At 34.2% G+C, this 22844-nt stretch overlaps 3 protein-coding genes across 3 annotated transcripts; 2 read left to right on the top strand and 1 right to left on the bottom strand.

The window, feature by feature from the left end:
• Positions 1-1350: 1350 nt before the first annotated feature.
• Positions 1351-9340, top strand: LOC116112184 (outer envelope protein 61-like). Its single transcript, XM_031398359.1, has 11 exons — positions 1351-1636; positions 3118-3348; positions 4723-4779; positions 4892-5020; positions 5248-5325; positions 5445-5515; positions 5901-5950; positions 6075-6277; positions 7331-7870; positions 8265-8408; positions 9060-9340. Exons 1-11 carry the CDS (start codon positions 1541-1543, stop codon positions 9204-9206), a joined length of 1746 nt encoding a protein of 581 aa, XP_031254219.1. The 5' UTR covers positions 1351-1540; the 3' UTR covers positions 9207-9340.
• A 7735-nt stretch (positions 9341-17075) lies between these two features.
• On the top strand, positions 17076-17638 carry LOC116112018. Its single transcript, XM_031398185.1, has one exon. It carries the CDS (start codon positions 17091-17093, stop codon positions 17559-17561), a length of 471 nt encoding a protein of 156 aa, XP_031254045.1. The 5' UTR covers positions 17076-17090; the 3' UTR covers positions 17562-17638.
• A 1252-nt stretch (positions 17639-18890) lies between these two features.
• Positions 18891-20830, bottom strand: LOC116112160 (expansin-A16-like). The gene is made up of 4 exons (XM_031398337.1): positions 20788-20830; positions 20066-20188; positions 19416-19734; positions 18891-19200 (listed from the first exon to the last, which is right to left on the bottom strand). The coding sequence occupies exons 1-4, from the start codon at positions 20828-20830 to the stop codon at positions 18891-18893; spliced, it is 795 nt and encodes a 264-aa protein (XP_031254197.1).
• Positions 20831-22844: the final 2014 nt, after the last annotated feature.

Genomic DNA, 22844 nt, shown 5'->3' with positions numbered 1-22844 from the left:
TCACTCCATCAGATCCGATGGCCTATATTTTTCATAGCATCAAGTCACGTTTCATCGGTCTTATCCATATGATCTCGTCTATAATATGTTTGACCATCCTGTTGAGATTAGGTTAATTTAGAAGATCCTTTTGAGAAAAATCGGACGATTCCAAATGAGATATGGCCATTTTTTCATGATGATGCGCTATGGGAACACTTTCCTCCAGTGTACACTGAGAAATTACTCCAGGCCAAACAAACATGTATGAGTTCCATTACTACTCAATTAAATGACACTTCAGACTGTCCAAAATGGTGGTACCCAGATTCTGAGCCAAATACCGTGTAGGAAGAAGAGGTTCAACAGTCTCGTGATTACTATCTTTATAAATCCAAAAGACAACAATACATACATGCACGAAGTACCTCTGTAGGGCAGCCAGCTCAATCTCTAGACATTTCTCCAGATATTCATCCAAATTCATCTTCTCGACAAATTCCTACTTATTGGATTTAAGCAATGGGCTGTCTCAATTTCCAAGATGAAGACTCGTGACACGTTACAAACTTGTTAAATGATTAAAGCTCTACGTGTCTTAAAATAAAAATTTATGTCCTTTATGTTTATCTGTAAAATAGACGCGGACAAAATGGCAGTTTGCCAACTCAAGTGCAATATCTCCCGTGTAAGAAAAAAAAAAGTCAAATAAATGTGTGAAAAAACAAAATCTAAAAAATCAATTATGTCAAGCCATGTAATGTATATTAAATGAGATTTCTTGTATTTCTCTATAAATAAAGACTCTTCTCTTCTTGTTGGAGAAGGCATTGTGAAAGAATCTGTTGTATATTTCTCTTGCTCTTACATTGTTCTCTTGGGAAACATCTCTCCCATTTCTCTGTTGCATACATTTCTCATTTCATATTTCTTTTTCACACATTTATTTCTTACTTCTAGACCTTCTCTCAACCTCAAGGGTGTTATAATATTCTGATAATGGTAAAAATAACAAAAGATCTCATATATTATTTTTATTTATGTTCTTAATGTGTTTTATTTTTACTAATCATTTTAGATTATATTAAAAGATGTGTAATTGTAAATATATGTAGGATAAAAGGAGGGTTGTGATCATAAATTCGACTAACTGTTATGTTAATTGGTTTTATATAGGTGGCTATTATAGTCTTCCACATGGAAACTCCTAATCAACCTTCTGTCACTGAGGTCTGATAACCCTTTTTAAACAAATTAATATTTGACTTGAATTCACACAAACGCCACTGCCACCTGTCAAAAAAACACGTTTTCACAAAACAAACATAATAAATCCAAACTGAAGCATAATAGTAATTAAGTACGCATCTTCAATTCCCCTTCTGTTCTGATCCTTTCTTCAACCGAACCCATCACCGTTCAGCTCTGGTGGGCGACCTCCCAAAATACAATTATTTATTAATCTGAATAACCAACCAAACAGCCAAACACGTCTCAATTACCCACTCAATAAAAGAAAAACAATTGTTTGGTGTTGATCTGAAAACGAATAATCCAGAAAATGTTTAACGGTATGATGGATCCGGAATTGATGCGACTCGCTCAGGAGCAGATGAGTCGCATGTCACCCGCTGAGTTCGCCAGGATCCAACAACAGGTAATTAATCGTTGCATCTTCTTATCTTTCAAATTTGCCCAATTTGATTGATTCTTGTGATGCGATTTTAATTGATTCATTTTCTTATGTAAAATTCTTGTTTAAAATTTGAATTATCAAGATTTAAACGCGGTAATGAATAAATTTGTGATGCGAATTATGGATTTATGGAGGATTTCTCTTGAAATTTTGTTTGATAATTTGAAATCGAATCTTGATTATTATTATTTTTTCGCTAATGATTAACAACCGTTCCTGTTAAACAAACGTTATATTAAGGCAACACCTGGCTTTAGTGAAAATAGTTGATTTCGTAATTGTGAAGTAAACATTCAATGTACATTATTCAACTAAACTTCAATGGGGAACTTGTTGCTGTTGGATACGTGGAATTTGTCGTCCTCAATTTCACCATATCCACAACCGCTTAGCAAGTTTGATTTAAATATAGAACTCTATTTTTAAACCATTTACAAGCCTTGATGGATTTCCGAGTCTTCAAAATTTGAGATAAGTGAAAACAGGGAAGTTTAGTGCTTGGGATCATTGCTATTTAAAAGTAAAATAGGAGCATGTCTGATTTGTGTTGCCATTTTTCTTAATTATTTAGCTGTACAAAGGGGTAGGGAGGAGTTTAACATCATCAAATTGCCTTACATGAAAGAAAAGCACTAATGTAGTTTAATACAATTGTATCGAACTTCTTATATGAAGTTATTTCGTGGTGGACGTTTATTAAGAAATGTAAGAGTTGAATGTTTTTAAAAATAATTTAGGTTAGTTGAACATTGATTTCACAATAACAATTGATTATATTATCCAGAAATATCCATACTAAATATAGCCCTTGTTAAAACCTTCTAGCCACGCTGGTGGATGGGTTAATCTGCGTTCATTTCTTGCTGTGATAACTAATCACTATAGAATATGAAATTTGGTGAATGTCATAGCTGCTACGTGTGTGAAGTCCTAAGTTGAAAAAAAATCAATAACTTTGAAATTATTATAATTTAATTCTAGGCTTTGTTAACCGAAAAAATGGTTGATTAACTTAAAAAAAAAAAAAAAAATTTCTAGATTTAATTTCAATTTTGATGCAAGTTCATAAACTTTTTTCCAATTGAGTGTTTTGATAAACCATTTTATTATTTGAACAGAAACAAATTAGAAATTTGAAGATTGTTTGACTCAAAAGTCAGTCCTTTAGCAAAAATAAGTTCAAAATTTTAAATGTTATAATTAATTGTTTTGAGTGGTTTATAGTTTCTATTATATCTAAATTCAACAATAAGCAATGGGATGAACTCAATGCCTTGTAAAGCTCGAAGGTGTGCATATTATTTGAAACAATTTTTATGAAGTTGAGTGTGTCAAGAATATATAATTGCGACAATGGTGTTTAATAGTCCATTGAGCTCTTCCATGGCTTGGTTATGGTCAATCTTCCAGCTTCTGACTTTGATGTGCTGCTGGCATTACAGATGATGGCTAATCCTGATTTAATGAAAATAGCTACTGAAAGTGTGAAGAACATTAGGCCTGAAGACTTAAAGCGTGCTGCTCAACAGTTAAATCATACCCGTCCAGAGGAGATGGCTGAGATTGGTGAAAAATTGGCTAATGCCACTCCTGAAGAGATTGCCTCTATGCGTACTCATGTTGATGCTCAATTGACTTATGAATTAAATGCTGCACAGATGTTGAAGACACAGGTAACTTTTATTTATATTATTATGTTGTTAATATTTCAGATATATTGGAATCAGTTGCAATCCATTTCCTGAGTCTTTCCGGTTTACTTTATTATAGGTTCAGTGGTCCTGTTGGTCTTTTGTCTGGTTTCTGTACTCCAAGCCATCAGTTTCCTATTTTATAGTCAAGTTCTTGAATTAAAACTGTGTTAACTAAAGTATTCCAAGTTTCACTATTTTAGTTCTTTCAGCCTTTTCCTCTTTTAGAATTTGGGCTTGTTCAAAGCCATATCTATATGGATAAAACCCTAACAAAAAAGTAATGTTGATAGGAAAAGATGATCTTTTCTTGCCTCATCTAGTTAAACTGGTTTGCCCTACTCGTGCCCAAGTGGAAACTTTGATTGGTATTGCCACCCATGACCATGTATTTGTATAGCATTCTGAGAGATGAGGTACTTTGAAGAAACAAAAAATCCCTCTCCAGTAGTTTGAGCATTTAATTCATGAAGGATATAAATTGATTTCTCATTTGAATTAAACTTTTTTGATGAAAATAAGTTGAATATATGAGTATTTTGTGTTATTCAGGTGAGCGTAGTATTTGGAGTCTATTGTCATGTAACTTAACCAGTGAAATCAATTTTGACAGTGATGCAAAAAAAAAAAAAAAAAAAAAATGCGCTTACATGGGTTTGCTAATATTTTTTTTTCCCATGATTACTGGAAAGCAATGACTCATCCAAGTTCCATCATTCAACTACGAAAACTAATGGTGGTGATAGAAAATTATTTGAAACAATGCCTTTAAATGAGAAACAAAATGATAACATTCAGGCAACTTGGTATTACTGGAGGATTTATGAGGGTCCTTTTGTCTATAATGCTTGAGGTACAACTAAATGCCTCCTGCTAGCGGAAAGGTTTAGCTTTCCCGTTATGTGTATAAGGTGAAGATTGATGGCACCTTGTTCTTGTAGAAGTTGTGACACAATTCTGGACCCATTAAAACAATTAATTCACACTTGATTTTTGAGATCATATCTAAGATGCCTAATTAATGCACTTTATTTAAAGTTTGTTGATTTAACTTCCCATAAGATGTGTCATAATTTATGTAAACAAAATGGGAGTCATTGATTCTCATATATGTGTGTGTTAACGCACTTGGGACCACGCAAAGTTGATTACTTAAGAGTTTGAATCTTGTGATTGATCTTCTATTTTTGTTTGATTTCTTTTTTCAATTTTTCTTGGTATTTGTCCGCATGTGTGTTTGTGCATTTGGCAGTTGGGGTACTCAAATTTGATTAATAATAATTGAGTTGATTCCCCAAACTTTGCTGTTTTTATGTCCCATTCAGTAATGGTTCAATTACCACTGGAATTTGGCAGGGGAATGAGCTTCACAGCCAAGGACAGTTCAAAGCTGCATCAGAGAAATATTTGCTTGTAAGGCTGAATTTGAATTTTATTTTATTTTATTATTATTTTTTTTTTGTTGGTGAGCTCATGTTTTGGTTTATGTTTTTTCTAATTTCCTCCCATTTTGAACAAATATTAGGCGAAGAAAAATTTGGAAGGAATTCCTACTTCCAAAGGAAGAACACTTTTATTGGCGTGCTCACTTAACTTGATGTCTTGTTACCTGAAAACAAGGCAGTATGATGAGTGTATAAAAGAAGGCTCTGAGGTATAAATAAGACATTTCTTTCTCTTGTTTGTTGTCCTGTATTATAAAATATCATCATGTCCAGATGCCCAATCTAGCTTTTCACTGTAAGAACTTGCAAGAAACAAATTGAATTTAGCAGCAAATAAAATAAACAATTATATATATTAAGATGTTAATTTTTAGAAGCAAACATACACCAACTGCAAATGGAGAGCAGATAAAGTTAAATATTGGCCTTATTTCAGGTGTTGGCATATGATCCAAAGAATGTCAAAGCTCTTTATCGAAGGGGTCAAGCATATAAAGAACTTGGGCGATTGGGAGTGAGTTCTTAGCATAGAAAAGTGAATTGTTTCAACTGATTGCCAAGTTGTGCTAATGCAAGATTTTACATTTATACATTTATGTCCTATTTTCTTATGAAGTTCTCGTTATTATATAGGATGCTGTCTCTGATTTGAGCAATGCACATGAAATTTCCCCCAATGATGAAATTATTACAGATGTCTTGAGGTATGAATTTATTGATTTCAAAAAAACATGGGATGCTTTTGTAGAATGCCATAACTTATCTTATGATGTAGCTATCTTCTGAGCCATCTTGGGCTAGCCATTGCATTTATTTAAATTTCCAATCATCCTCTGGATTTTCTTTTATTTTTCAATCTTTTGGGTATATGGCTTATTAAAGCTTATGACGTTTTGTACTTTATTGGACTTTTTCATTTTTACTTTTTGAGTATCTCTGAACTTTTTGCAATCTGACATTTCCCTTCTGCATAAGAATTAGGTTTGCTGTCCTTTTTAACATTTTCTTTTTCAGAATTTATGTTAGTGCGAAGTTATGTTTTGTTTTTTATTTCTACATTTTGAGATATGATATCTATTGTTGATGCAGAGATGCTAAGGAAAGACTGGCTAAAGAAAGGGGTTATCATGCACCAGGAGGTATGTTTTCTCTTTTAAGAATTATCAACGTTTATTGTATTTCTCAGTGCTTCTTTCCCTTGGTTAACTGCATAATTGTGTTATTCAAATTTTGAGAGACTTTTGTTCTGATCTTGTTGGATAGGGTTAGTAATTGAAGAAATAACTGAAGAAGTTGGGGCAGTGTCTTCCGGAAACCATGAAAGTTTGTCTGGAGGATATGCAGTAATGCAACCACAGGAAAGAACCGACTTTTCCCAGAGTAAAAGTAGGGCTAATGGTGGGGACTTGACAACCAATCGAGATTCTTTTCAGGATTTGAAGGATGACGCAGAGGCTATCAGGTTTGTTACAAGGAAAGATAATGTTCAAGTATAGAATTCATGGAGCTTTGATCATTTGTAAATGAGAAAAGATGTTCTAATTGAGATGTGAGTGTGAGGACTGGAGAGCCATAATTGCTTAACATATTTTAAATTTTAATCTTGTGGAAGACATATACACTAGAGATAATAAAGGCAAGAGTAATGAAAAAGGAAAGTTTTGAGAATGACTAAAATCTCAGATTAAGTTTAAGCTGTTGAGTCAAGGAAAAGGAAAAGTAGTAATAAATCTGAATCTAGAATTAGTGCAGTGAAAGATAAACACTACAGAAAAGCCATTGTGGATGAGAGGAACCAAAAACCCAAATATTTGTTCATGAGAATTTGCAGTTGGAGAAACTATTAGTTGTAGTTTACATTTATGGGCATTGGACTAACTATTATTACTTTATTGAGCTATTTCATTTTTACTTTTTGGATATCTTAGAACATTTATGATGTCCAGAAAGTGGGAAGTTACAGATCAGGGACCTTTAACTTATGTAGTGTTTGGGTTTGCGACAAGGAAAAGGAGGCCAAGGAAATGCCAAGTATTGATTATGTTAGAAGACTGTACAGAAAACATACTTAAGCCATGGGATAGTAACTTCTATTTAGATATCTCATGGTCCTCTTGATGATTTCTTGTGATGGTCATGTACTCAAATGATCTACACCTCCAACTAACAGGCAAACACAAATAAATCACAATGGAACACTTCTGAATCTATCAGGTTAACATTATTAATATAGGAACTCAGTGATTAGGTTGATTTGAGGATCAAAATCAATGTGTTCAGTCTATAACCTACTGCTACCCCTCTTTTATTTTAAGGCTGAAAGTAGTCTTATGTTAGGGGAGTTCCTTTTTTGTTTTGTTCCATCATTGACCATGCTTACAAAACAATTTCCATTGAGCTGAGTTGTTTTGTTTATCCGTGATTATTATTTATTTATTATATTTATCTTTTTCCTTTTCTTTTTTTTTTTTTTTTTTTTTTTTTTTTTTTTTTTTTTTTTTTTTGGATTGTGATCATAGATCATGTCCAGGGATTTCATTTCTAATGCCAATCCTGAAACCCTGGCTGCTGTTAGTAGTGGAAAAGCTGGAGAGATATCTCCCGACATGTTTAAGGCTGCATCAAATATGATTAGCAAGATGTCACCTGAAGAACTTCAAAAAATGGTTCAGTTGGGGGAAGGTCCATTTACTACTGGGAGTAATATGACGCCTGGGTCAATGCCTCAAAATATTACACCTGATATGCTTAAAACTGCTTCTGATATGATGGGTAGGATACCACCGGAAGAGCTCCAGAAAATGTTTGAAATGGCATCCTCTTTAAAAACTAGAGACACAGGTCCAATGTCAGCAAATGGAGTCAGTTTAGGTACTGGGTCAAAATCATCAGAATCCGAGGAAAGTTCTGTTATCAGTGGGAATAATGTTGTAGGTGACACTAGTTCTTCTCGTAGTTTCTTTCCAAATTCAAGAAGTGGTCTTCAGTCAAACTTCCAACCCTCAAGCAGTGATTTACAACAGATGAAAAGCCAAATGAATGATCCAGCTATGAAGGAGGTATGTTTGACTTCTCCTTTCATGTTGTATAATAAGGGTTGGTTCAAATCTGATGACAATGAAAACATTTCATCCCTGCAGTGTAGCATAGTAGGTAGTTTTCTCTATTTTTATAGCTTTGAGATGATTAGATTTGATACTTGTGCATTGGCTCTGAAGAACTTACAGCAATTCTCTTTAAAACAGCCTGAGGTGATACTTCCAATTTTTAGCAATGATTGTGCTGTGCAAGTCTATTGTTTTACATAGTAGAAAACAAGTTAATATATCTTCAGTTGCTATGCAAGATGCATGGAATTACATCTTCTCCTTTAGAAAGTCTGTCTTCAGCTATTTAAAATATGCATGACCTTTTTTTTCATTCCTGAATGTTTGGTTAATTGCAAATTGGCAGATGTTCGCATCAATGATTAAGAATATGAGCCCAGAAATGATGGCAAATATGAGTGAACAATTTGGATTGAAGCTTTCTCAGGAAGATGCGGCAAAATTTCAACAAGCAATGTCATCTTTATCACCGCAGGACTTAGACAGAATGGTAACTTTGACATGATTACTTATTCATGTGATCTACTAAATTTAGTTTTGTCTTTTTATTGTCAGTATAGTATAATGAAGATCGTAGCATTGACAAGAATTTTAGATGTCCAAAATAGGAATCGTAATTGATTTCTCTTGTTTTTTTTGAAGTTCTAATTTGTTGCTTGATAGATTATGATATTGCTGCTTCACAAATGGCGAAGGATGCTTTTGATGAGTTAATGGATTAATATTGAGATCTTTAATTTTTTATGTTGTCCTTTTATTTTCAAGCTGGATACCATTTCATTTTGTTCTTAATCCATTAGGATTTAAGAGGGCTGGATGGAACAGCGTGATAAAAAAAATTTATGATCTTATGTGGTTTGGTTGTGTCTGGCAAACAACGCTTAGACATGTCTCACAAAAGCACAGTCACATGTACATAGTCATTACCAGTTGCCAAAATATGAGCTTTAGGATAGGAGTTGCCAGATTGAGGCTTCAAAGATATTTGTTGGGTTTTTCTTACTACTAATGTCCTCTAATTGTCTTGATCGTATTTTATTTTCGAAATTTTCTTTTCTCAAACAGTTTTGACTTCAAATAGTACATTTTCCTACCCACTATGCATTAAAGATGTTAACTTTTTATATCCTAACTTGTGCAGATGCGGTGGGCAGATAAAGTTCAAAGAGGAGTTGAAGGTGTTAAAAAGACAAAGAACTGGTTGCTAGGGAGACCTGGTTTGATTCTAGCAATATGTATGCTCATCTTAGCGGTGTTGCTTCACCGGCTGGGCTTCATCGGTAGTTAGACCTACACCCAGCTCTATTCATTATAATTGATCCCATTCTAGTTTAACCCATAGATGAGCGACAAATCTTTGTACCCAGCATGTCCCTACAACCATATAATCGTAGCAAGGCGAGTAAAACCAAGAGCAGTAACTGCTTAGAACGAGATAAGAAAGGGATGGGGTTGTGTTAAGTGTGTGAAAATGATGCCCATGATTCTTTTTGTATGCTATTACTGGAACTTCCAGTGAAAAGAACTGGATGTTGTTGGATAAACTATATGCGTATTTTGTAAGTTGAGTGAGGTGATAAAAGAATGTCAAAGTGGATCTTCATTGCACTAACTGTTCTAATCTTGTCTCATTCATTAACAATCACCGAGTCATTGAAAATGTGATTTGAAAAGCAATTGGGAGTTGTAAATGCATGCACAAAAAAATTGACCGTTACGGTTTTATATCATATATTTTTTATGTATCAAATTATATCTTGAAAGCATATGGTTTACCCAAGAGGGGATGAATCTGGGTGTTTAATATAAGTTCCAAATTTTATGCTAAACTATACATTTTTTACTTCTTAAATTACTGAATCAATTCTTATGCAATTGATGAAATTTGAGCAATTATTAAACAAAATCAGTTACATAATTGATTGCACAAAATAAAGGGAAAGGGTCAAAGGGATGAAGAAAATCAAATTAGATACTTATATAGACTAGTGGTAGTTCGACAAACTTGTCTCGTTCACTCCTTTAAGATTTTGACCTTTTTAATTTGGTAACTTTACTCTATCCTACAAACTTGGATTTCATTGCATGTTTTTTCAAGCTTATGCAACTTTCGTGGATTTTTATTATTTACACCTTATCATTCTTCATATTCTTATTGGGTTTCATGGTATCCGAAATCCGAATTGTTTTCGTTTTCTTTAACTTCTTTTAGGTCAATTTTCTATAATTTAGACCTTATAATATAAACAACTACTTTGTTAATTGTCCTTTTCTTTTTGTTCATATAACAATTCTTTTCTTTCCAAATAAAATCTACCTAAGACGACTAACTTAGGAAGAACAACATTTCCCTACCCGTGAAGTTTCAAATGACACTTTCCCACCCATGTTAAAATCTGTCCATCAAGTTTAACTGAAAAAGGACATAATAGTAAATTCAAACGATAGTCATTATGTCCCCTACATATAAACTTTGAAAATACAAAACAAAACAAAAATTGTAATTCAAACCCTTTTACTTTCTTTCACATCCCACCGCCCCAAAATCCTCCACCCGACCCCACCAATCGATCGGAATTGTACTTGGTTTAGTGTGATTTGGCCAAAAAACGAACTCGATTTGGCTTCTGCTTCATCAGTGCAACCATTGTCACATGCTCAGCTTCTTCGCTACTTGTTGCTCGTCGACCCTACTTCGTTGCTACTTGTGCATGTTGTTGTCTGAGCGCTTCTTATGAGTGCTTGCTCCTCTCGCCATGCGGATCTACATGTCACGAGCGCGCTTGTGTGCGCGACAGTGCGCGATTGCCAAGAGCTCTTATCTACGCCCCTAGTTGCGCGTTGTTGTAGTCCCACGAGTCTTCATTGCAGCTGTGTTTTCCTCCCTATGAAATCCTTGGTCTCCACGGTTGTGCGACCTTTCTGTCATTATGCCTCTTCATTCGATCAACCTTCTTCCCTCGTGCTTGTGGTGGAAGGAGATGGTTTGGTGGTGGATTTGGTTGTTTGTGGTGGATTGGAGGTGTGTTTATTTGTGTGAGAAGATTGTGGTTAGAAGGCTGGGTTTGATTCTGACTGATTTTCACCCAACTAGGTGTGAGTCCACCAGAATCGCAGTCGGAATTAGAGATGGCATAGGAGAAAGAAGGAAAGAGAAAAAGAAGGGAGAATAGTATTTTCGTCTTCACACTGTTTATACCATGTCAAAGAACAAATTTTCCTAATGGGACATAACGGTGGGTGGGAAATTATCGTTTTGAAACTTGCGGGTGAAAAAAGTGTCGTTTTAAAACTTGATAGGTGGAAAAGGTTGTTTTGCCAAACCTTGGGTGGGAAAATGTGGTTCTCCCTCAAACTTACATTTCGTGTGTGTGTATATAGATATATATTTATAGAACTTACTTTAACATTGATCAAGAGAATATCTACAATAGTAAGGACCTTATCCATTTAATTATCCATCAAATTCAGTTAAAATTAAAATGAGTGAAAAGTGTTGTTAAATTGGTATTACGATATTTATGGTTCAACTCTTTTTTATTTAACTATTATATTACATTTGATTATTTAATAATCAAACCATTGGCAGTTGAGGTGGCAACGTGGATTTGATAACGATGTTTGACTTTATTTTAGGGCTTCGCCTGCTCTCAAATCTGATTTATGAATTCTCATTCAGATTTTTAATTGTACTTAGTCCTCTCCTTCTGGCAAGTTCTGTACACTATAAAATTCTTGATAACCTTTTTTAATTCAAATAAAATATATTTAAGAAGTTTTTAACCGTCGGACTAACCTCTTGAAGTCGTCTATTATAATAATATTATGGTTTATTTGGTTTTTTAAACTTATAGGACATTTAATGGACCTCAAAAATTAGTTGACGTATGCGTAAACTAACCCAAACATACCGGTTATAAACACAAAAAAATCTTATATTTTTTTACAATTATAAGAGAATTGATAATTCATTGATTTGGATAAATATCAATCTTAATTACCGTTTAACACTAACTCAATAATGTAATAGAGGTAATATTATCTTAAAATTCAACATCAGTTTACAAGTAAATATTTCTTATTATAAGGATAGTACTTTAAAGTTTAAATCCCCTGAGATTTGGTCAAATTTATAAACCCCTTAGTATTGGTAATTACTCTCAACCCCTATCTTCAATGTCTTTTTTGTTAGTTTTAACCATAAAAGGATAACTAACCTTAATTCCCTCACCTACTATTCCCATCAATCGCAACGCATGTAACACCCACATTGAGGTGCGTAACTCCATTTATGCTTTAATGCCCTTAGTTTTATTTTTTTCAAGGTGAAAGATTAAAAAATTAGAATTTGCAGACTTTTAAGAGAAGAGGAGGTTGTTGCGATGGGGAACCTGTGAGTGACAAGAAGAATTTTTCCACATGCACGCCGCTTTCGGTGAGCGGCCTAAGAATAAGAAGAAGAATTTGTACAGTCCATAAGAGTATATGTGGATGAGGACTGTACCCAAAAGAATATACCTACATGCACGTCGCCTTCGGTGAGTGGCCTAAGAATAAAAAGAATTTGTACAGTCCGTAAGAAGTGCATGTAGATGAGGACTGTACTCACTCACACGGCCAGGGTTCCAAACCATGCCTCAACGGAGTCCGATCGGCAAAGAAAAAGAAAGAAAGAAAGAAAGAATAGAATAGAATATAAAGAAAAGAATAAGAAAGGAAAGGAAAGGAAAGAATAGAAAGAAAATGAAGAATAGAAAGAAAAGGAAGAAAAGAAAGAACAGAATGAAAGAAAGAAAAAAAACAGAGAAAGAAAGAAACACAGAAAAGAAAGAAAAACAAAATAAGAAATAAAAAAACAGAAAGAAAAATGCACATCCTATTCATTTGTGCATTTTCATCATACCTATGCATGATACCATGCTTACTATCCTGAATAGTGAGAAATTAGAAATAGAGAAAGAACAGAGAGAGAATTAGAAATAGAGAAAGAATAAAGAAAGAACAAAGAAAGAACCGAGAGGAATAGAAAAGTGTGATGTAAGGAAAGAAATTCATAATATGAGCAACTCAGGTTGGTATAATGAATATCCATATTTCTCCCAACTCCAATTGGTTGAGCATTCACCTCCCAACTGAGGTTGGACAAGCATTTATCAGGTTGGTCATGTGAACTCCTCCTAACTTAGGTTGGTCGAGCAAACTCCTCCCAACTGAGGTTGGTCGAGTGAACATCCATATTTCTCCCAACTCAGGTTGGTCGACCAAACACCTCCTAACTCAAGTTGGTAGAACAAACATCCATATTTCTCCCAACTCTAGTTGCTCGAGCATTCACCTCCCAACTCAGGTTGGACGAGCATTTATCTCCCAACTCAGGTTGGTCGAGTAAACTCCTCACAACTCAGATTGGTCGAGCAAATTCCTCCCAACTCAGGTTGGCCAAGCGAACATCCATATTTCTCCCAACTCTAGTTGGTCGAGCATTCACCTCCCAACTCAGGTTGGTTGAACAAACACCTCTCAACTCAGGTTGGTCAAGCAAACTCCTCCCAACTCAAGTTGGTTGAGCAAACTTTCACATTCCAAACAACGGTCCACCCGATCTGACAAGATGCTGGCATTGACCTACTCAGTCCGCACTCATTCGATTAAATCTACTCTCTAAACTAAATACCCTTTAACTTAGAGAGTATGGAGTTAATTATATGGGCAAAAAATCATCTTGGGTTTGACGAGACCCAATAACAAAATAAACATGTCATGGCCCAAGGCCTTAGCCTAACTCCGGTTGGGTCTACACTTAAAGTCACCTTGTGAACTACCCACTTTTTGAGTTAGGTTATCTTACAAGTTAAGCTAATTTGGGTTCCGACCCATTAGCCTACAACATTCCATAAATAGGAAATCAGATCTCATTCTATTTCCTCTTTTGCTAAGATCTTGAATCTTACTCAAACTAGTAAACTGATCTGATAAGGATAGAAAATCATCTTTCTTTCCTGATAGGGATTGTTTTCCAAGTAGGACTTAGTGTCCTACTAGGATTCCAACCCTTTGGGGTTCACTATATAAACAAATGCTTGCCCTCTCATAATTTATTCAATCTCCAATATTCAAAACCACCTACTTGCTCCTAAGTTCTTGCTCTCAAGAATTCTGCACCTTCGTCATAGTCCTGGCCTCCGACAAGACTTCCGGTAATCCTTCTTTCCCTTAACTCTTATTATATAGCATTTTTCAGTCTTGCTGACTTGAGCGTCGGAGTGCCTATGGCAAACACCAGCTCTGCGTTTCCCGTAAGCTTCACGCTTGTCTCTTCGTGTGTGCAGGTCTAATGGATTGTCAATGGCCTTAACCTCAGAGGATCTGTCGTTTTCGTAACAGTATATTTTTTGCATCTATAGTCGACGGGTTAAAACCAAGCCTACATCCATTGTTATGTTATTATTTTGGGTGTTTTCCCCTTTGATTACAGATTACAAAGAGTTATTCTCTTCTTTTAGTGAGATATGTGTGTAGAAGAAAAAAGATCTCTCTATCCAAGGGGCTTACATGAATGGAAAATAGAGAGAGAGAGAGAGAGAGTTGCGCCACATTTGGGAAAAATTCAGTTTATATAGGCTGTCACAATAGCAAACTTGTAAGTAAAGTCTAACTTGTTCTCAGACTTTAACTTATGGACAATGTTTAACTTGAAAGCATCAGTTAACTTGTAAATGTAATTAGCTCAAGGTAGGCTGACACATGGCGTAGATCTAACTGTTGAACAAAAGCAAATTCTTGGAACGCATGACATAAGCAGGGCCGTCTCTAGAACATTTGTGACCCTAGGCAGGAGTTACTTTAGGGCCCTCTAATAATATAAGCATATATTAAAAAAAATATTTCATTTTTTTTTTTTTTTTTTTTTTTGCCTTTTGGGATGAAAAATCACTAGGAGAGGTGGACAACAATCGGCAGGCTAACAAGGTTAGGTTGGTGGGGGGTTTTGGAGAGTAGATGTTGGAGAAGTGATGGGTGGTGAAATGGGTGATTTTCAATGCCAAGATTTATAAGAAAAGGCTTGAGAAGTCATGGCTCAAAAGGTATCAATGGCCGGCGATTGGCAGAATAAACGGATAAGGTATGATAAGGGTTTTGGTGAGAGGGCTGAGGGGAGGAAGATGGTGGTGTCGGGGAAGGCCAACAATGTCGGGTACATGCTAAAAAAGTTGAAAATGGCTGTCGTGTGGTGGAGTTGGGTTGCGAGATTCATAAAAAATTATTCAAATCGAGGGCTATCAAGGTTGGGAAATGATAAAATGATGATTTCGATCGATTTTGCTGAGAAAATCGACCGGAACCAAAATTGACCGAAATCAACTCCAAACCACTGGCGACAGAAGAGGGCTGGAGATGATTTATGTAAATGTCAAATTTTGGGATTGAATTGGGGGTGAGTAATTTGAGATATGTAAATGACTATTTCAGTCTTCCATTGTTAAAAGAGATTCAATGTGTTAATTTAAGGGTATAAACTAGAATATATAAAACTAGAGGTACAAATTTGTTATTTTGTTAAACTTTGGGTGGGAATATATGTAAAATGTTTATAATAAATTTGGGTTTTTTTGGCTTTTTTTAGGGACCCCTTAACTTAGATAAGAAATTATAAACCATTTTCATTTTTGTAAGATATTCAAAAAAAAAAAAAATTTATAAAAAATTTGGACCCCTATTTTTTTGGGGCCCTAGGCAGGTGCCTCACTTGCCTACCCCTTAAGCCGGCCTTGGACATAAGTCCATGCTTATTAGATTTCCCCCACAACAAGCTTCAACCCAACAATCTCTAAACCCCCCAGCATCAACCTTCCTTATCATTACTACATTCTTACCACAACTATTAACAGTAGACAGGACACTGTTTTAGGGGGAATTTGACAGATTTCTGAAACTGTTGGGGGACATTTGATAAAATCGTTATTGTTGCCCCAAAACTGTGAATTTCCAAAACTTTAGGTGGGTAAATTGATTTTTACTCTATGAATAAAGTATAATGAACTAAAATAAATTTCATTCTTCTCTTCTTCTTTTTTAATTAAAAGAGAAAAGAAAAAAGAAAAATAAAAACGAATTATAGCAAACTTATTAATATAATCATATTGAACATTATTAAAATTATTGGTAGCTTTAGGAGTTTTTGTTGTCTATATAAATATTTTATATTAAATTTCGCTATGCCCAAATTTAACTACAAGTTAAATTAATTGGTACCCACAAATGTATCAAACATTAGTTTAGGTTCTATAAAAATAAAATAATTTTAAACTTTAACAAAAATAATAGAATGATACTAAGGTATACAAATTAAATATGCAAACTCTTGTACACATCATGCATTATATTTATTGTGCATTATTTGAGTTAAATTTTTATTTGCACTCATTTATTAACTCATTGCTACATTAATTTGTATGAAATAATTTTTGCATAAAGTTGGTATATATAGTATTATCAATATATGTTCAAATTAATAAAAGTTGTATTCAGATATTGGCATTAAATTTGAGCTAAATTGATTGGAAAAAGTAATTTAAAAAAAAATAGAAAAAAAAAAGCCCAACAAATCTAAGCAAACAAACAATTTATTTGAGAAAGTAAATAGCGCTAAAATAACAAAAAAGTCCCTTAAAATAAGAATTGATATGAAAAACAGATTAGCTCTTGTTTTTGTTTTTCCACCCTATTTTTATTTTTATTTTTATTTTTTATCTTTTAGTAGTGGACCACTTTAATTAGAAACAATATTAATTAAAAGGGAGATTTTTCAGCTAAAATTTAAACATTTTATTTAATTTTAAGTAATTATAAGCATTGCAACCTATTTTATAAGTATTTAACACATTTTTACAAAATTCGAAAATTATTTTATTTATTCAAATGAATTTTTAATTAAAAAATCCAGTTAATTAAACATTTTAAAGAAATCTTAAAAATACCGGTTATAAACTGTCGCCGGTTTGAAATCCGGATGTTTCGCATTTACACAGCTGTTAACTGTTTATTACATCAATTTTACCTCTATTAAAATTACTTTTTATCTTTCTCTTCCCTCTTTTATTTTTATTTTTTAATTAAATTAAAAACACAACACAAACCCCCAGTACAAAGATCTTTCTCATTAAAACTCGCAATGGACGGGCTGACGGTGGTACGGTCGCCGTCGATGATCCAACGGGGGCAGCCTCTCTTAGCCCCAGAAGTCGGTCAAGTGAAGAAAAACCGAAAGTTCGGCGAGATGGCCGGCGAGACGGCGGCGGAGTGCGCGGCGGTGTGGTGTTGCTGCCCATGCGCGGTGATGAATCTGGTGGTGTTGGCGGTGTACAAGGTGCCGGCCGGACTGTGCAGGAAGGCGTGGAGTGTGCAGAGGAGACGACAGCGTATTGCGAGGAGAAAACAGGTGGGTGGGCTTTTGATCGGGCCAAATGTGGGGTCATTGTTGGATCATGGGACCCAAATGGAAGAATTATTAGAGACCACGAATACGGAGGAGAATGTGAGCATTCTTGAATTGGAGAAGGAGATGTGGGATCAGTTTCATGGAGCTGGATTTTGGAGGAGTCCTTCTCAGAAAGATGTAGAGATTCACCCTCACGCTCATTAAAAATAAAAAAAATAATAATAACATGGTAATTGTACGAATTGCTTATTCATTGGATTTGGGTTAGAATCATATTTTTTAAGGAGATAGAAGAAAAATAAAATTTGATGGTAAGCTTTTACGTTTTACAGTTTGGAATTGTAAATTATTACTGTTCGAATTGTTAATGTCTTGTAATTTTGCTCTGCCTGCCTGTATAGTAATCTTAGCCCCTATTTCTTTAGAAATTGTGGGTTTGAGTTGTTGTATGGAAATATAAATTTCTGGGCTTCATTTTTATTTTCTATATTACCATTTGTATATTTATATAACTCAATTCTTTTTCAGACTTTATATATATATTAGAATATTATGCAAGTTAAATTAGATTTTGAGAATTTATCTTTGAATTATTATAATTTTCTTTTCATATCTTTGGATTAGTTTGAGTTGAATATCCCAGTTGAAAATGTGATTAAATTACACAAATTTTCAAAGTTTAGTTTGAATTCAATTTATTTATTTAGAATATGGTGAAAAATTTATTCGTTATTGAACTTACTACTTTTCTACCTCCGTTGGGTAAGGTTTTTTAGTTTTATTCAACAAATTGAGGAGAGTGGTTCTTTGATTGTTGATGTAGAAGATAACATCAACATGATCACCATACGTTTTTATAAATATTAAGTAATTAATTAGCCACCGTGTCACTCATAACTCGGACAGACAATACGCTCCTTTCGAGTAGTAATCCACGTGTTCGATAAAACAGAGTGAGGATCTTCATGCAAAATAGCCGGAGATTCCACACCGAGGTCGTCCAGCCTAGCCAATAGTTGCAAAAAGTCATCGACGAAGCAAGAGTTTGGACACGGAGATTCTTTATTCTTTCTTTGTGTGAAATGACACAAAGTAACAACTCTTTAAAATTGTTGAAAAGCCATCTTGGTCTTGCACACAGCCATGACAGAGAGAACATCTGTTAACTGTTATGGCAAGTTTCAAAATAACCAGGAACTCGTTTTGTTACCGTTGAAAATAGATTAAATTAAAAGACATGCATGTCGTGAAGTAGTAGAAAATTAATTATATTACTTCTACAGCGGAAGCTCCAGAAAAGTAAAACTAACTGATCAAAATTATATATAACCAGAAAAGTTATCAACTTGATGAACAACACTCCACGATTTCTGGTGGGTTTCTTCTTCTGGTTTCTGGGAACACTATTATTAGTTGAACTAAATGTAAGGGATAAAAATCTATTAGCTATTCTCGCCATGGCAAGTTACTAGTCGAAGATGACTAATACAAATATAAGAAGATAATACAAGTGAAGCTTTAATCATATGATATCTACTTGAAGTTCTTGCCCTCGAAAGTCTGGCCAAACTGCCAGCTCTTGGGCACCACATGCCATGAAGTTGAGCTTCTACCATCACTTGCTCTAACTCTGAAGGTCAGTGACTCTCCAGTCATCTTTGCACCAGTCTCCCACTTTTGACCCCAATTTCGTCTCAGTGTTGTCCATTTCAACTTGCCATCACCCTTTACTAGCACGCTAACAACGTCTCCTGCGCCTCCTACATTCCAAACTGAGACTAAATTGAAGTAAGGGTTCCCAGTTATTGTAAATCGAATCCCTCCATTCCTTTGGCATGAAACTCTGGAATAGTATTCAAACAAGTCAGAACTTCATTTAATGGAAGATTGATTGATTTTGTTTTCTTCTTCGAGTTCAATTATGAAAATCCTTCCTTCTTATTCTGAAGTTAAAATATAAACAAAGATGTGTACTTCTAAAAACAATTAGAAATTACTTGAAAATTACTCTATTAGGATTTCTTTTAATATGTAAGTTATGATATAGAAGAAAGAGACCTTCGATATTCAACTGGGACAATGCCAGCCTTGTATTCTGCAATATGGGAGAATGCTGGGTAGGCTATGTCAAAATGCTCACGAGGTGGATTACACCAACCTCCATTGTCGTTTGGTAGATTAAAATTTGGTGGGCAATGGTTTGTGGCCGTGACAAAGAGAGATGGTTGTCCAAGCTTGCACCATTGAGGGCTATCGGTACATTTAATCTCATAACAAGCACCACAAGTCTGGCCGTCATTAAACAAAGTTGAACTCAATGCTGCTGTTTCCATGCCATAGCCTTGTGTACCTACATCTTCATAACCACAAGCCCCACCTGTAATAATAAAATTAAACTTTTAGAACTATTGCAAATAGTCTACGGGAACACAAAATATAAATGTAATACTAAATTTAATTTCGAAGAACCTTGATGCATATAAGTGTATATCGGGTCCAACTCCCATTAAATTAGGAAGTCTTTCCATCCCTACATTTTGCGCTTGGATATGGAACCGCATGTCTAAATTTCAATTTTAACCCAAGTAGAATCGATGCATGAGAAGTTTCAAATCAATTAAATATTGCAAACTCGTATTATATTTAGAAAGGTTTTGACAATATGAGAGCTAACGTTAGGAAAGAAGTCATTGTTAATATTATCGTACCGAATGATCTTGTGTCACCCTCATAAAAGGTTGCATGAGCCCTCTTCCAAGGACCAGGCTTAAAATTTGGCCTATGATGTTTAACTGGTGCTACCCCTGCAAACCGCGCATGAGTAGTGTAATCTGGCAATATGAAAGCCAACAACAATAATATAATTGACAAGGGGAATGTCATGGCGGCGATGACGAGTGGGATCTTTAGATTGTTTGTTTGTAAATGTCTTAGTTTGCTGTATTTCCAAAGATTACATGGATTTATATATTGCACGACATTTCGAGTAAGTTATTAGTGGTTGATTTCACAAGAACTTAGTGGTTCGGGCAGTTATGTTTCCTTTTGCTCCTTGCCACTCCTTCAAAACAAAAGAAATTATTAGTTATGCACCAACCTGACACAAACTCTAACAAATATTGTTTCATTTTTTTATATTTAGCTCACCCCATAAAATTTTCCTAGAATAACAAACAATTTTTCTATATATGGTGATCCAATGAAGATACATTCGACCGTCATTTAGATTGAATAAACATCTAAGTATTGACGACTTTGTTTGAAATGGGAAAGATTAAATATGGTTATACACCATTTCAATCAAAACTCATTTTCAAATAGTTCATTTTGTTTTTTCTCATGCACTTTCTCCAATAAGTCCATCCATAAAATCGATCCGTTCGGCGAGAACTAAGAGATATTCATCCGTGAGTTCCGAGAGAAAATTTACCTCTATAATTCGTCACATCTTCAAGAGCATTATTAGCATGCATTAAAAAAAAAAAAAAAATTATTATTTTTTGTTTCCTATCGGCCATTTTTTAATTCAATCTCCAACCTCTCCTTCTCACACAGGTTAAGCAGCTGTGGATGTTACGATGAGAAAATCGACTCTACTTTTTGCAGCAATGTCAGTTTTATGCGCAGCTTTTTCTGGTTTCTTGGGTTGGATGACTGTGAAAGAGATAATGCATCCTGACTCCGATATCTTGATTCACTACTTTGCACTATGTTTTGGTAACTCTTTTGTCATCTTGGGTTTACTTGGTTCTCTTTACTATGGTTTTTTGGCTTGCTGCAATGGCTTTGAAAATGTTCATTTCAGGAACACTGAGACTGAGAATCCATCACAAGTGATAGCGGCGGTGCCTAGTAATAAGATTGTGCCTACACTTCCTAACCATATTGCTAGGTGAAATTAAAGAGTACAAAATCCACTTCCTGTGATGCCCAGTTGGGTTTGATCTGAAAATGCCATTAGTTAACTTGGACTTGGTTTTGTAACAGTTAAATTTGTAATTAAGTTCTTGCAATCATGCTGCTGAAGATGAGGAGCTAATCTGATAATTAACCAGCAGAGCTTCATGTGATTGCTGATTTTTCGGTCATTACTTACAGTCATTATTTCAGCTTCTTGTTAATTTTCTTCTCTCTTGCTCAACTTAAGTTCACTTAGCTTTTCCATCTGCAAATTGAAGCAACTACGTAACTTCTGATGTTCATATTTCATTTTATTTTAACTTGAATATAGCTCTGCTTTTCTTTTCTGCACACACAAAATATAAAATAAATAAGACTACGTTTAAGTTGAATTATATTATTTAAAACGGGGCGTAAAAATCCTTTCATTCATTTTTTCTTTAAAAAAAAAAAAAAAAAAAATTCAGTTTTTGATAAATTATAAAAAGAATTAAATTTTTTAATCAATATATTTTTTGTTATTCAATATATATAAAAATTAACACCAATAGTTACCACAAATTCTATATAGCTGATATTTGTTGTACAAAAAGTTAAAATTTTGCTCACAAGCTATATGATTGTGAATAGTATACAAGTAGTTCCAAAAACTATATGATTAAATTTCCTAAGCAACTCTGAAAAACTTTTAAGTTTTTTATTCAATTAATCATTTATTTATTTATTTTAATTCTTGTCAGCTATATGTCATTGTTTTATTTATGATAATATCAAAATGTATTATAAAATTTCTTAGGATTATGCTCTAGTGATAAGATGAACTTAACTTTTATAAATGTACAATAATGTATGAAAATTTATTCAATTTATACCATGTATGTGATTTAAGTTTTACACTTATTTTAATATATATATTAGTACATAAGGCTCGAGAACTTGTTTTTAAGTTTTAAAGTATTAATTATATGAGGTAATCATATATATATAAATAAAACCCAAATTTTGTTAAGATAGAATGGTTGGTGCCACTGCTGTAAAAAAACATCATCTATGACTAAGGGTTTTTTTTTTTTTTTTGGGGTTATCAGGGGTGTCTGAGCCAGCTTATGCGTACCTCAACTAGTCTCCTGACCTTGAACAAGGCTTCCGAAACAAGACAAGTCCTATGGTCCATAGCCAACAATATTAGCAACCGTTCTTATGATTCGAACTAAGACCATAGGGGGAGTAAACCCCTTGACCCCAAGCTTTTACCACTTGCTCAATCCATTGTTAGTTAAGAGATTCTATGACCAAGTTTAGTGGTGCTAAATTTGCTCAATAAATAAGGCTATGGGCTAGAAATTTGAAAGTTGACAATTTTAGAGAGTATATGAGAATGAATTCATAGTTTAATGTAAAAGAATCTAGATCAAAAAGGCAATTGAACAAATAATGGTGTTGCCGGGGCTAAATGATTAGAATTTTTAATGAATGTGCTGATATCACAATTCACAAGAATCCATATTGGGTTGCCTAGTTTATCTTCTTCTTTTTTTTTTTTTTTTTTTTTTTTTTTGTGATAAGGAGTGTTCGGGTTAGTTTACA

This window comes from Pistacia vera, unplaced genomic scaffold, assembly GCF_008641045.1.
Source record: "Pistacia vera cultivar Batoury unplaced genomic scaffold, PisVer_v2 Contig656, whole genome shotgun sequence".
NCBI lineage: Eukaryota > Viridiplantae > Streptophyta > Magnoliopsida > Sapindales > Anacardiaceae > Pistacia > Pistacia vera.
Note: the sequence above shows the minus strand (reverse complement) of the source record. Positions and strands in the feature narration are given on the sequence as shown.